At 35.6% G+C, this 14877-nt stretch overlaps 1 protein-coding gene across 8 annotated transcripts in view; it reads right to left on the reverse strand.

The window, feature by feature from the left end:
• LOC100647047 overlaps window positions 1-14877 on the reverse strand; it is a 201296-nt gene that overhangs the window by 158694 nt on the left and 27725 nt on the right. The window contains exon 1 of one of the 8 annotated variants that reach the window (XM_048409146.1): window positions 83-1137. The exons of the other annotated variants lie outside the window; for them this stretch is intronic. Within the exon in view, the coding sequence (XP_048265103.1) occupies window positions 83-144 (62 nt within the window). The 5' untranslated portion in view covers window positions 145-1137. Of the gene's footprint in view, window positions 1-82; window positions 1138-14877 lie in introns of those variants that run through there. 8 annotated transcript variants of the gene reach the window in all.

Here is a 14877-nt window from a genome sequence, read left to right on the forward strand (position 1 = left end):
TATACGTATATGTATTTGCCCAAACCGGTTTCTAACGACTGAAATAATGAGAAAAAGAGGGAGAGAAGTTGAGAGAACATACCGAACAGGGTTATCGCCAACGAACTGCGACTTCTCGGTGTGAAACGGCGTTCCAAACGTCATAACCGCACAAGTAGGCAATCTAGGTTGCTGTCGATTTTTAGGGTTCTTGCCGGTTTTCTGCCGATTCTCGTTACCGGCCGAGTTCTGACGACCGCCAAACAGTTCGGCTAGTCAGCTGATCGCGCGATGTTTCATTGCTTCGCTCACTGTACGCATTATCGCTGGAATTTTTCTGCGACCTGTCCTCCCTTTTACTTGCCTCTCGGCTGTTACGCCGCGAAAAATTCGACGTTTAAATTGTAGGACTTTAGGAGCTCTATAGACTGTAGAGTATGTCGAGTTTGATGTTCAACTTTCCCAGACGCGTCGTAACTTGTTCACCGTTCTGGTTAGCGTCGTTCAACGAGTCCCGACAGGCACTAAATTCTACGTGTCTTCCTGTCGACTATCCCGACACAACAGGTCGCTCTACGTGCTCTCGTGCAGCGTTCTTGTCACGATCACTCTGTACCGTTCCTCGGCTTATTACAAATATGTTTGATACTTTGGACGCGTCTCCGCCACGATATACTTTGAAAATCTCGAAGGAAATTACAGCGTTTGATGTTGACGGGGCACGACAAGCGAAGATCGATCGCAGAGATGAAAAACGCGAGAGACAGAAGTCACGAAATTTCGCACAGTCTGCTAGTGTCACAAGTAACGGTATTCAGGCGCGGCCAGTAAACACAAATCACGCACGGAAATTCAACGAAGCGACGACACTGATTGGATGGAGCAAGTGCAACGACCTGTCACTTACTCTTTTGCTCTTTTTCGCTGTTATCCACACGGCTCGAAACGCGTTAGTCGCGTGTCCGATTATTCAAATGTTTTTCGTGCTAAATTACACGAAAACATTCCCAGTGGCAACGAACAGTATTCGAGCATCCGTCGCGATGCAACGAATATGCGAGTGTATGTGAAAAGCACGAGTAACCCGACGAAAGCCGATTAGGGCCGAGTTGAACCGAATATAACGAACCGACTCCTGCCACATCTAGCATCCGACTGGCTCGGAGGAAAGCTGATCGCGACGTGGGGATTGTGGGGAACATCACCGCCCCCTTTCGTCCCTTGCCGCGGCGCCAGGGGACGCGCCATCGCACTACATAGGACATGTCACTATCCTCGTCCTCAACCCTCTGCAACAACGTGCCACCATCGATATCGGACGTATTTCAAAGACGCATCAAGTAGCTCCTTTCCAGTTTGTTCGCATTTCTCCTGTCCTCTCGAATCCCTTTCGCCTTTCTCGTCTCGTCGAGTGTAAATACGACTCACGTCACAGGAAATTATACGATCATGATTTTCGTCACTTTTTCAGCTGCCTCGCGTCACCTACACGACGTCAGCTGTTATTATTTTTATTTCTACCGGAAATATTATATCGATTGTGTTATATCGTTATATGTATCGATGTTATATTTTGGTATTATTTGGCGTCGATTTTCTACATTTTAAGAAATTATCAGATTTGAAATACTTATATAGATTAATTCCAAAAACGAGGTATTTATTATGATGGACATGTCATACAATTAATGGTTCAACGAACTTTCTATTCTAAATCGATGTTTTTAAAAATGTACCTTTCTTAGCAATGTCATTTATTCAACAAACTATATGTATGACATAGAATCGCCTTTTCTTAGGCGAAGGAACGGTAGCCAGGTATGCCAAATACTATTTTCTCGCAGGAAATAAAAATTTGTTACATCTATTTGAATTAATAATAGTGAAATTTCTCGAGTTAAATTCATGTCCTTACCGGGGTTGGGCAACTACAAATAAAGGCGATGTGACAATTTGATATAATGAATCACTTTAACTGTCCTAGTATTTTTATTTTAGAAATGACACAGGGAGAGCAGTTCTATTATGCATTAATATATATATACTGTGACGATTGAATAATTAAATATTTTCATGCAATATACATGCCACTATTTTTATATATATATACGTATAATATAATCATAAAAGATTATAAAACCTTATGAGATCTTATTATAAAAATAGTGATATGTATATTGCATGAAAATAAACATATTTAATTATTCAATCGTCACAATCTTCCGTGTCTTACATAATTATACTGGTGATAGCTAATTAAACGTGGCAAATGTTATTAATGGCATGTTGCACGGAGACGTGTACATTTACATATACACGTAGCAACGATATCGGTTTAAAGTCACGCAAAATCGTCACGGTGCACGGTAATTTCAAGTATCAGTGTACGTGGACATTCCCGTGAGGAATCGTCGAAAATAACATAGTTTTCCACCTAGATATCATCAAAGGTAAACGGACGCGTGGATGAGGTAATTTACAGGTGCGAAATAAAAATAGGACGTACTGCGTGAGGTACAGAGATTTTAAAACGCTTGGAGCTTGTTGCGAGTTCTTTTAAGCTGCGGTATCGCCTGCGGCGCCCTTTTTTCTCGCCTGTTATCGTGTCTCGTAGCTTTTGTTACTTTTTCAAAGACGGTACGGTGTGCGTTATTCAGGAAATAGCAATAAAAGGAGCGCATTGATTTCGATAGAATGGGTGCGCGATGTCTATCTGGAAACGAAACAAGGACGCGATAGAGCCAGCTAGAAAAAGTTCTAATACGGCGCAGCTGATGTTGGCCTTTATTTGGCCAACCTTACAAAGTCTGTGCACGGTTCTAAGTATGATAATAGGAAAAACGTGGTTCTCTTAGCGCCCATTGTCTAATCATCCGAGCAGTCGAACTCGCGCTCGTGTAATTTTTCTCCTCCAGCGACAATGTTAATTTTAAAGGACTCGGTATGCGTTTTATTAGACTTTGTACGTCAATAAGAACGTGCAGCGGCTGGTGAAATTTATTTTTATGAATGATGTATTAGGAATATGTTGAAAATTTGTACGAATATATAATGTTACACGAAACATGTTGAATTTCATTAACACTGTAACGAGCAGTAGTTGTAATGCGGATTTTCATCCGTTTATGGAATATTTTGAAGACAAAAATGCACATGATATATGAAAATCCATAAAACGAAATATAATAGTCATTATAGTTTCCAACAGACCGAACGAATTTCAATTTGTTTCATTTCTTTAATTGTGCCCATGAAAACATAATATTAGTATATGTAATTCTATTGGTAAAATTCGAAAATGTAGGTATAGTTTATATTTATTATTATTTGTTATTATATACAATTTATTTTGTGCAAACATATATTTAGCGAAAAATTTGCTTTACACGAATGTAGACATAACGAAGATTGTTTACTTGAAATTAACTTAAAATAAGTTAAGAGCAAGATTATAATCCAACTAAGACTATATAAGAATACAAAAAATTAGAACGTAAACGAGATTATGTAGACTGTAGCAACTGCATAAGATGATTTTTCTAGACACATTAGACCATAAGGGTGTATCTTAAATTCTTGATATTAACGACGGTAGTTAATTGTAGAGAAAATTACAGGCTGCACGGTTCTTCGAAAAAGTAGGGCATCGTCAATTTACGGTATAAGACGTTACCTTTTGTACGCAAATAAAAGTAGATCTCTTCCGTCGCGTTTCTTAAGTTTAAATAAAATCTCCAGAGTATTAAAGCCGAAGTCAGCGCGCCTATTTGCTCCGCTCTATTTCATTATTAAATCCTTGTAATGCAAGAGAATATCTACATTCATGATTCAAGAACGTCGAGCCAGCTTCTATCGAAAACACGATTTAGTTGCTTAACCTTTTCAAAAAATACGAACTATATTTTTAAAAAGGGAAAGGGGATAAGCGTTAGGACGACAGTTTTAAAATCGAGTAAAGTTTTCAACGCGTAGATTACGTACACGATGCTGTGTCAGAGATGGTAAAAATGAGAAAATGTCATTGACGTTGAGAAACTTATTGATGACGTAGTTTGCATCTCGTATCAAACGTCCCACGTCAGATCGTTAGTCCCAACGTGCGACGTAATTCCGCTAAGCCTGACCTACCACGAGATAGGCAGATATTTCTAAAACCAATGAATGAACGATCGATAAGGTGGGCTGACGGGTTGAAAGATCCAGTGATTCCGAAAATTGCTAAAGGAAGAAAGTTAAATCAAGCTGAAGCGGTAAGCCTGGTCTCATCCTTTCTTATTAAACCTATGGAACATGTATAACGATTCAAACGATTCGAAATTCGATATATGTAGCAGCTTTAAAATTTTAAGTCAGCCAATTTACGAGACGCTATTAACTACGCTTCTTGTTACAAGTTATGCCTCTATTTCCCCTGTATTCTTTTTCTCGTTACTTTTTGGTATTTGATAATATATTCTTGCGACTTTCGTTCTATGCAGCTCCGTAGGATTGAAACAAGACTGTAATTGAATAAATTAAATTTTGGTAAATGCTGGTACAAGTTAGGAACTGTTGATGAAGAAAGATGAAGCGTGACTCTGAAACGTCGTTAAAATAAAAGCTACATCGTTCAACGTCCTATTGCTACGGAATTTCCTTTATTTTAGGGATAAAGAACCAGAACCGATTGAAGCCTTTTACTTTAATCGGAAATTAAGAGTTAAAAATCCAATGAATATGTCCATATAAAATAGAACGATATAGCAACAATTAGAAAAAATTTTCAAAATGTAATTTTCAAAATGTAACATAACGTTATTACTAAAAATGAAGTAAAAGTATCAGTTTTTTTTAACGAAGATTATAACGATAGTATTCCTGTAAAATATGAAAATTCCAAGAAACGCGAGATTAATAAAAGTTCCTCTCTTTGAATTCCATCAAATAAACCACATTATTTCCATATGATTTTCAAATAAAAGTGTATTTAAAACTGTGAGCTTAATTATCGTAGGATTTATGTATTAAAAAATCTTTTATTATTGATATTGCATTAAAAATGTTCTCTGGAATATTGCGAAGCTTAAAAACAATACATTGTTCTATATGGAAAATATGGAAGATTATTACCACATTTAGTAACGATGTTTGAAATTTGTTTCGCGCAAGAACGTGTAATATATAATTCATGATTAATCGGATTCACGAAATCGATGATCAGAAATCCTATTTCATTTTCCTTTGCGACACGTAATGCTAAATATACCACCGATCGTAATCGGATCCATACGATCAAATGAATCAGTTTTTCTTTTTTCATATCTGATTCAACATAATACTCTTTTCTGTTAAGAGAAGAGGTAAATTTATATACAAGTTTCGAGAATTATGTAAAAAGAATCGAGACACCGATGAATCGACGACTATACTAGAATTTCAAGTAGAGTGCCTAAAAATAAACCAGAATTTCATCGTTCGTAACACGCCTACTTGGAAATCTCACCAACCACCCACCCTCTATCTATTTTATTAATTTTCCATTCCCTGTTTTCCCGGTTTAACGCGAAAGCAGATAAGAGCCAAGGACTATAAAAGTGTCTCGTTCAAAATCAAAGCCCTGTGATATTTTCTGAATATATCTATAGAATATGTATGTAGATGTGTATAGTGGTTGCTGTTGAATTGGCAGGCCGTATTTCTCTGCGGCATGTTATCGAAAGTAAAACAGCGTGTAAATTTACAGAAATATGCATGTATCGTAAATTCTTTTATGCCGTAAGTAAAAGTTGTATTATTACAGCGAATATTGTAAGTTAAAAGTCGTAGTATTTTTATTAGACATTTCTTCAATTTGCATCAATCATGAACACGTGTTTTGCATCTAAGGTACATTCAAACGATCAATACCGTTGCCAATATTAATTATTTATTTACGTATTTATTTATGAGTTTAGCTTAAGGTGTCTCCAGTGACAATAAAGTCACCAACGACTACCAAACAAAATGAAAAGAAAAAAGAAACATAATTTTTAATTACTTGCTTGAAACATTAAATAATACCTAGTTGCATGATATATCGAGTAGATTTATCTGTTTAAAAATCTCATTTCGACTTTGATATTAAAATATGCTACATGGTAATTACGACGTTGGCGATCCAATCGCAACAACATCAAAATCCAACGAGAAATCAGGACGTGATTGTTTTGTTATTAAATGTTCATGGGTTAGTCTACAACGTGATAATCCGGGTAAGGGTAGCTTTATTTTTTCTGGTTTGTGTTGAAACGTTTGATTCTTATGGTCTTGTCAATATTATTGTCAATATTGAGGGATGTCAACATTGTCGTACGTAAGAGATCCTCTAGCCGATCAATGGGCCGAGTTTAAACCAAGCTCATTTAAATACTTTAAAGCATGTTTATTTTTATTCTCGTATTAATTTTAATAACTCATTTTAATATTCATGTGGAGCCAACAGACGCAGAGACAGCGTCGTCTGTGGACATACCTTATCTGATAAGTTCAGAACAACACGTTAGTATTGTTAACACGTCTAAGAAAATAATAATCAATTACCTAATTTAGGTAACAAATAAAAAGGTAAACTTGACTGAAATTGGAAACGAATTGCAGAACCTTCGTCTTGAGGTAAATACATTGAAGGCGAAGGCTGATGAAATAGAGACATTATGGTCAAAACTTGCCAACATAAATAAAAATATTAGATTTTTGCAGAAAGAAATAGCGTTAAAAGTAACCGTCAGAATATGGGAGGCGATGGCGACGTAGTTAACGTAGTTGGGCTACAAACATGCCAGGACTCTGGTTCGAATCCTCGCCCTGTGTGTTGTAATTCTGTCTCCAATTTTTCAGGATGGCTCTTGCTTACTTGAACAAAGCTCAGCTCGGGATGAGAGGAGGGGAAAAAAGAGAACCAATCGTAGACAAAAAAAACAACGGTTGCCAAGCGAAAAAAGTGAGAAAATCCCCGAAACAAAAAACATGAAAGGGAAGGGAAAAACGTAGTCGTGTGTAGGATTTTCTCCAAAATTGTCCTGTGGATCCTTCATAATACGAAGCTTGAAAAATTCAGTATAAAAATATATATTCGCGATGATATTCTACATAAAAAATAATGACAATATTTGTGTATACTGTCAGTACAATATTAAAAATCTTGAATATTGACAATAACATTGATCGTTTAAACGAGACAAATGTGAGAAAGTTATTTCATTTGCAATGCAAAAATAATAACGTTTTTATATTTCCTGCGCATGATTTACTTTGATTAATTCTAAGCAATGAAGCAGCAAAAATGGAACATGAAAGTATTTATATATAAAATATCACACGAGATTTATTAATCACAATAATTTTATTGGTGAAATAAACATTATTTCAAAATTTATATCATCTGTACATCTTTATTCATCAAACATTTATTCGTTTTTCTTATCCGTTACGTTCCATTGCTTGTATTCCTATTTATTTAATTTGTATAATTGTTATTCATCTCCAGTTGAACTTGCATCATCATTTGAAAATGCTTCTACAATAACAAGTAATATACAGTGTCTAACAGTAATTTCTAATTTCACTGGTAATTACAATGAATATTTATTTAAGTCTTTCAAAGAGACAACTTAATAAACGTTTATCCAAAATGTTTATCAGATATAGAAGAGAACCCTTTTCCCAAGTAATTCCAATTTTCTCTGTTACTTATCTTATCAAATTGTAACTGGTTCAACTGGTTCAATGAATGGTAAATTCCAGAGGACGATAAACAAACAGTCACTTTGTATAAGGGCTCGCAGGATACTATAAACAGCTACTACTATTTGTTTCGCTAATCTTCGTACAATTCGAAACAGTCACGTCGAAAATAACCTTCGCTCTTCACGCTGTAAATCATATCGCGGCGCGAGATTTAGAAAATAAATTCCGCTGGCAATCGCGCTAAGAAAACAAATTGTACCCTTTGTTTCGTGAAAGTTCGTGTAACATCGCGTGCAAACATAGTGCAATTTTCTCAGTCGTACGTAACAACAAAGCTTTTAAAAGAATCGCGAAATATCCTCGTACTTTATGTTCTACTTTCCTTGATATATACGGCGTTAATCAACGAACGATCAATGAGTTGCAAATGCCAATAGAAAGCGTACTATCTGCGAACCGAAAGCAAACAGAAATAAAGCGCGGTATAATTCTTGCGACGTATCAAATGGCCCTGTAAAAGGTGCAAGGGAGCGCGCGTGCCGTCACACGAAAACTTGTCAGATCCTTCGAATGGAACTCGTGGGTGTTAAAACCTTCGATCGAGCTTGCTGACCGAGATGTTACAAGGACGGTGTTCCGCAGCTGCAGCTGCGGACTAGCCATGCATATAAAGATGCAAACGTGGAAGGAAGTAGCGCGAGCGCGCATTAAGATAATTATTCAGCGCCGTTGGGAAAATGCTGTAAAGCCGATTGTCTTCGTGTACACCCTTGGCTATTTTAATTAAGTTTCTCGGCCAATTAAGCGGTAATTTTTTACGCAGCAAGATTTCCAAATAGCTGCGCCGAATAAACGTTCATTGTTCATCATCGAGAATATTTTTGTGCCGATGTTATGGATAATTGTTTGGATACCAGTAATGGTAACGGGATTCGTTAAAGCAATTTCGAGCATATGGTGAGTAAAAAATTTCATAATCGTGATATGATTCGTCATAGTAATTTTCAGCATTTCTTAAATAAAAAGTTTCACAATGATAATAAGATTCGTTGAAGTAATTTTGAGCACTTCATACATTAGGAATTTCGTAATGGCGTTATGATATGTTAAAGTAATTTCGAGCACATTGTATCGGGTTGGCAACTAAGTGATTGCGGAGTTTGTCAATACTACCTAATGGCAAAATCCGCAATCACTTAGTTGCCAATCCAATAAATAAGAAATTTCTCTGCATTAGATATGCAGAGTGGACCAGCTAAATGGAGTCACCGTAAATTTAATCATTCTAAATTTTGAGATTTTATACCCTTATTTATCGTTACATGAAAGCTTCTTAAACCAAAGTTGGGCTATTTCGAAAAACGCATGTCATTGTGGAAAGAATCTTTCTCAAGGTCCTATATTTATCATATACCAGTCGATGCGCTTTTTATTCTCTGTATAAAAGTATTAAGACGATGTCGCAAAAAGAATTATCTTAAGAAATGTTTTTTCTGCTGTTATATGTCTCAGTAAAATCTTGAAAAGGTTTTTTATACGACAATGAACAAGATAGATATTTACCATGCCATTTAGCTGCCCCACGCTGTATAAAGAATTCAATAAATTGAATATATTCGTCAGTTTAGTAAAGCGTGAATTGTGGAATTTAATTGTAATTTAAAAAGTTCACCGTAATATTTCTAATGACAATTTGAAGATGAATATTGATTTCAACTCGATGAAAATTCGTATTTTAGAGTACTTCAACTCTGTTAACGAACGAAAAGTAATTAATTTTTCGATTAATTTTCGATTAATTAATTACACTAAATCGTTCTCGTAAATTAAGAGATATTAGAATACAATATTTTCTGCTTTATGGTACTTTTGCAATTATCGGGTTTTTATCTGGTACTTTTCTTTATCGAGTACTAAATCTATAGCAAATACTCTAAAGAATATCAATCGATATCGGGAATCTTGTTAGGATTCTTATTATTCCGGGCAAGTAAAACGAACAAAACCCGTAAAAGCAATTTCTTCAAACCTCTCCATCGATTAAGCAACTGTAAAAAAAATAAAATCATCACTGTCTATGAAAATATTCAAACATTTACAACGTAAATGTTAAAATAAAATATCGATATGTATTAAGATTATGTGTACGTATGTGTACATAAACTAGAAAAATGTAATGTATATAAATAATGACATTTTTAGGTACGTTAAACAGAACTGCAGCATGCATTACGATTTACTCTATGTCATATAATGCTGAAAGAAAAAGTAATAAATAAATAACGATATTTATTTGATTTAACAATATGACATTTATTATTAATACAAAGAAAATTATTGATACATTCGACTGTCAGCAATTAATTAGTAGAAAGAATAATGTAAGTGATATTGGAACATAAATTTATTATCGATACTTTTTCAATTAATCATCCTCCTCCTTTCACTTTACTAATCTCCTACGCACAGTACCTTCTCCTTTTCGTATTATATTAATTAATGTCTCGCTGACAGCTGATTGAGTATCGTCTTACTCGGATAATATTTCAGATTCTGAACTTTGCTTATTTTTAACATAATATTTTCTAGTCGTCCTTTTACTTCAACCTATAAGAATTCAGACCAGTTCACTTATTTTTTACTTATTTAGGAATTTACTTAGTTGGAAGTTTGAAGTTGTTTGAAGACATGTTTTGTAATAACCATTTCCTAGTATCCTCTTTAAGATTTTTTTACAGAATTTAATTTCTTCTTTCTAAATTTTCTTTCAAAATATGCAAATAAACATTTTAATCTGTTGATTTGATCGGTTCTCAAATATCCCAGAGCCACAAATTATATTTTCCTCCATGTTTATATACATGTTGGTGTATAACAGTATTCCAAAATTTGTTATTCTTGATAATGTATATTATCTAGCAAACTTGATACACTTATTCTTTAGTCGCGTTAATAAAGGATTTGTTTCCCGACTATAGGGTCGCCCGTAACCCACATCGCGAATCGTTTGAAAGGGCTTTCATATTATAATCAACTTCAATCATTTCTACCAATCACGGGACACTTGTTCGAGTATTACGCTTTAGTGTTCATAAAATATCATGGTTACGACACAAGTTTTATTTTTGTAGTCGTTCCAAATATTTTTGGTGTTCAATGGAACCGGTTTCGCTATTTCAAAAACAACAAACTGCGGACGAATTTTGCGCCATTCGCACAATTTTTCTAAGCGATTGACCGCCTTTTCTCAATTTTACAATTTTATGACAGATTATAATCGCGATTTATACAAAATAGTTGCACGTTTTTCTTGCGTATTTGCAAACAAAGAAATAATTTGTACAAGCGAAAATAAGTTGCAAATAACTTGTACGTACATATTCACCTCTGCAGTACTTAGAATCTTCCTGAAGATGTTGCCGAATTTTAAATACTATACCGGGACGTTACATTATTCTGTTTCTTTAATTTAATTGTTGACGAGCTAATGTAAATAATTCTCATTTATACAAATAGAAAATATTTATATTTCTTCTGTAATAATTTAATTAATAATTTCATAATGATCCAATTAATAATCCGAAATAATTTTCAAATTACCAAAAGGCAGGCTGCGAAAGAACTTCAAATATTTATACCCAAACCTAAGCCAGATTCGTCTAACAAATAATAAAGTAATTTAGATCGAAAACAGGCTTTGTCTTTCTGCATGTTTAACTATCGAAGATGTTCGTTCTATCGACTTCGTTGAGTTGCCAGTTCAAAGAGTCAAGTTCTTCATGAACAGAAAATATCATTTTAATAAAATGATCTTATCGCCAACTCTGAAATATCAGTCACTCGAAACTGTTTTTCCAATAGTTCGATGAAAAACCGATATTACTTTCTCATCAAGCCAACGTATCGTATTTACAATTATCTGTGTAAAAACTGACATTGTTCAATTGATGTTGGTTCAAATTGATCTTTCTGCAGGGCTGGCGTGACCTTTTACAGGGCCAACGTGACCTTTTACAGGGCCGGCGTGATCTTTTACAGGGCCGGTTCAAAAATTTTGCGGGACCTGAATACGCATTGAAATCCTACACTTAAATTTTACAACGAGGAATTATTTATTTACAAATGCTGTTACATATTATGTATTTTTTATGAGCAGCTTTTTAAACAAATCCAAGTAATATTTTTTCGCATGCATAATACGCTTTGAAGGGGCAAAAAATTCGATGAAAATAGAAAATCTGTAATCATGTATGACTTTTGCAAAAAACTATTGATGTAGTTTAATTTCTCTAAAAAGTACATTTCTCTGAAAGCGCCTGGATTTTTTTTATCTAAAGTAGTTTCCAGGATATGAGGATTTTACGGAGTCACACTGAACTTTCATGATTTTTCTCACTCCTTTAAGGTGAATCATCGCTATTAAAAAAATGTCTTGCATCTGTTAATGGTATCGTCATTCTGTAAAAAGTTAATCAAAATCGGTATTTTTAATTGGATAATTTTCGTAGATCGCGGGGCCTCTCAAAACGCGGAGCCGGGTTCCGGCGAACGCGCTGAACCTGCCTTGCACCGGCCCTGTCTTTTTGTATCAACTTTCATTTCTGCAGTTACAGGTTAGCATCTTCGCCACGTGTCTCAGCACAAGCGTGCTTCGTCAACTGGTTTCTGCGACTATTTCCATATTCGCGACGAACGCCAGGGCACGTTCTGAGTATCTGAAAGAATCTGTAGCGGCACATGCATCTTAGGACCTTTCGATTCGAAGACACCTCGCGTAGTTGTTTTGCCACAGAGGATTAACACTGTACAACGCACATAATGCAATAAACAAACTCTGGACAAAGCAATTTCGCTGCTACGTGCAACCTACAACGGGCGACAAGTTCAAACCTTTCCGTACGCCCCTCGACCAGTATAAATAGACGACCATGTCCTCCAGACACAGTGAGTAGTGCGAATGAATATCAGTATCGAATCAGTAAGTCAGTATAACGAATCAGTCTAACGAATCAGCATAACGATTAGTATCGGTACCGCAGCATTGCGCAATCACATAACGAATATGATCAAGCGAGCAATGTTTGCGATTAACTTTGTATTCTACAGTTTAAAATACCTGTAAATACAGTTAATTAAATCAACTCGTCTCGTTATTACTTTAACCAACAACACGTCACACCGTCCACTACAAATCGACCAGACATTTGCAGGATGCTCTCAGAGCATTCGGATGTTCGATTTCCGATAGCAACGGTCGTCAAACGGCGGAGGAGTGCTCTATACTTTCGTTTTACTGGATTTTCCTAAGTAAGCAGAGTTTTAACGCAGCGTAACGTAGATTGTTGTCTGCGAGCGAGAAATGGTACCACGCGAGTTGCGTCCGTTTTAAATTCCATTAGCAGAAGGAACAAGCAGAAGGAAAATTCTCTGAAAGCTGGCGTGCAACTGGTACATTTGTCATTGTCGTCCGGGGGCCTAGTAGCTTCGCTGTCGCTGTAAATGTTTGTTCATGCTGAACAAACTGGGTCGAACGAGTAACAACGCCGTCGAAATTTTCCGCGGAATTACCAACTGTTCCGCTCTTTCTCCTTTTCCTACCTTTTTCTGCCGCCTGTACGAAGAAGCTTCGATGGACATCGTGACCGTGGTAGGGTAACGTGGACAAAGAGAATTCGGCCCATGTCGCGAGCTGGCTCCATGCCGAGGAAACCGTGGAACGCGACATACAATTTCGATCCAACGATCACGGCCAGAATGCATCACAGCGAGCACCGTGCGCAACGCGTCGTTCCTCCACATCATACGTCGAGTTCCTGTGATAGGGGCGCGTTAGCCTCCGGATGATGAGATGCCGAGGGAAATACGGATTGATATTCGAATAAAATCCTCTTCGGAGATATCCGGACGTGTAATATTTCAGGGAAACTTTAAAGCACTCTGCGTCTCCCATATTTCTTACTTTCCTGCCAGGTTCTTATTTTTTGTTCTTTTTTATTTCTTTAGCGACACGACGTACAAACAAGACAAATTTACGACCTCGTGATTTACAGCAGGTACCTCTTTGTAGGTTTTTACGTCATTGAGAAATGTTATTCTGTTTATGAAATTTGAAACGAATCAATTAGAAAAAAAATTGGCTGAGAAGTAGGTAGAAAATGTACCGCGTAGATCTTGCAGCTGCTTCGTATTCAATTTTGTTTAATTACATCGTTGTTTAATACAACGAATTAATGAGATCTTCTGTAGGTTTCTACGTTGCTGAGAAATGTCATTCCATTTATGAAATTTGAAAAGAATCGATTAGAAAAAGAATTGGCTAAGAAGAAGGTAAGAAAAGTTCTGCGTCAATTTTGGAGCAGCTTTGTATCTAATTTTGTTTAATTAGAAATAATACAACGAATTAATGAGATCTTCTGTAGATTTCTACGTTGCTGAGAAATGTCATTCCATTTATGAAATTTAAAAAGAATCGATTAGAAAAAGAATTGGCTAAGAAGAAGGTAGGAAAAGTTCTGCGTCAATTTTGGAGCAGCTTCGTATACAATTTTATTTAATTAGAAATAATACAACAAATTAATGAGATCTTCCGTAGGTTTCTACGTTGCTGAGAAATGTCATTCCATTTATGAAATTTCAAAGCAATCGATCAATGGATTGAAAAAAAGATAGGAAAGTGCTGCGTAAATTTTATTTTTTGATATAACGTACTAATAAAAAAAAACAAGCGATTAAATCGAATTTATCTGGATCAACTTCGAGTGCAAAAAGCGAGATGAATACAGTCTACGATTTACATAAGGTATTTCCCAGTAGATTTTCATATCGTTGAAAAGTGTCGTTCCATTTACGAAATTTGAAAGCAATCGATCAATGGATTGAGAAGAAGATGGGAAAAGTTCTGCATCAATTTTGTAGCAGTTTCATGTTCAATAAACAATATAACGTATTAATAAAAAACAAGCGATTAAATCGAATTTATCTGGAGCAACTTCGAGTGCAGAAAGCGAGATGAATACACTTGACGATTTAAAGAAGATATTTCCCTGTAGATTTTCATATCGTTGAAAAGTGTCGTTCCATTTACGAAATTTGAAAAGAATCGATCAATAAATTGAGAAGAAGGTAGGCAAAGTTCTGCGTAAATGTAAATTTTGTAGAAGATATATAGTCAATTTTGTTTAAAACGAAACAATA

The sequence above is a fragment of the Bombus terrestris genome, chromosome 10, assembly GCF_910591885.1.
Source record: "Bombus terrestris chromosome 10, iyBomTerr1.2, whole genome shotgun sequence".
NCBI classification, from domain to species: Eukaryota; Metazoa; Arthropoda; class Insecta; order Hymenoptera; family Apidae; genus Bombus; species Bombus terrestris.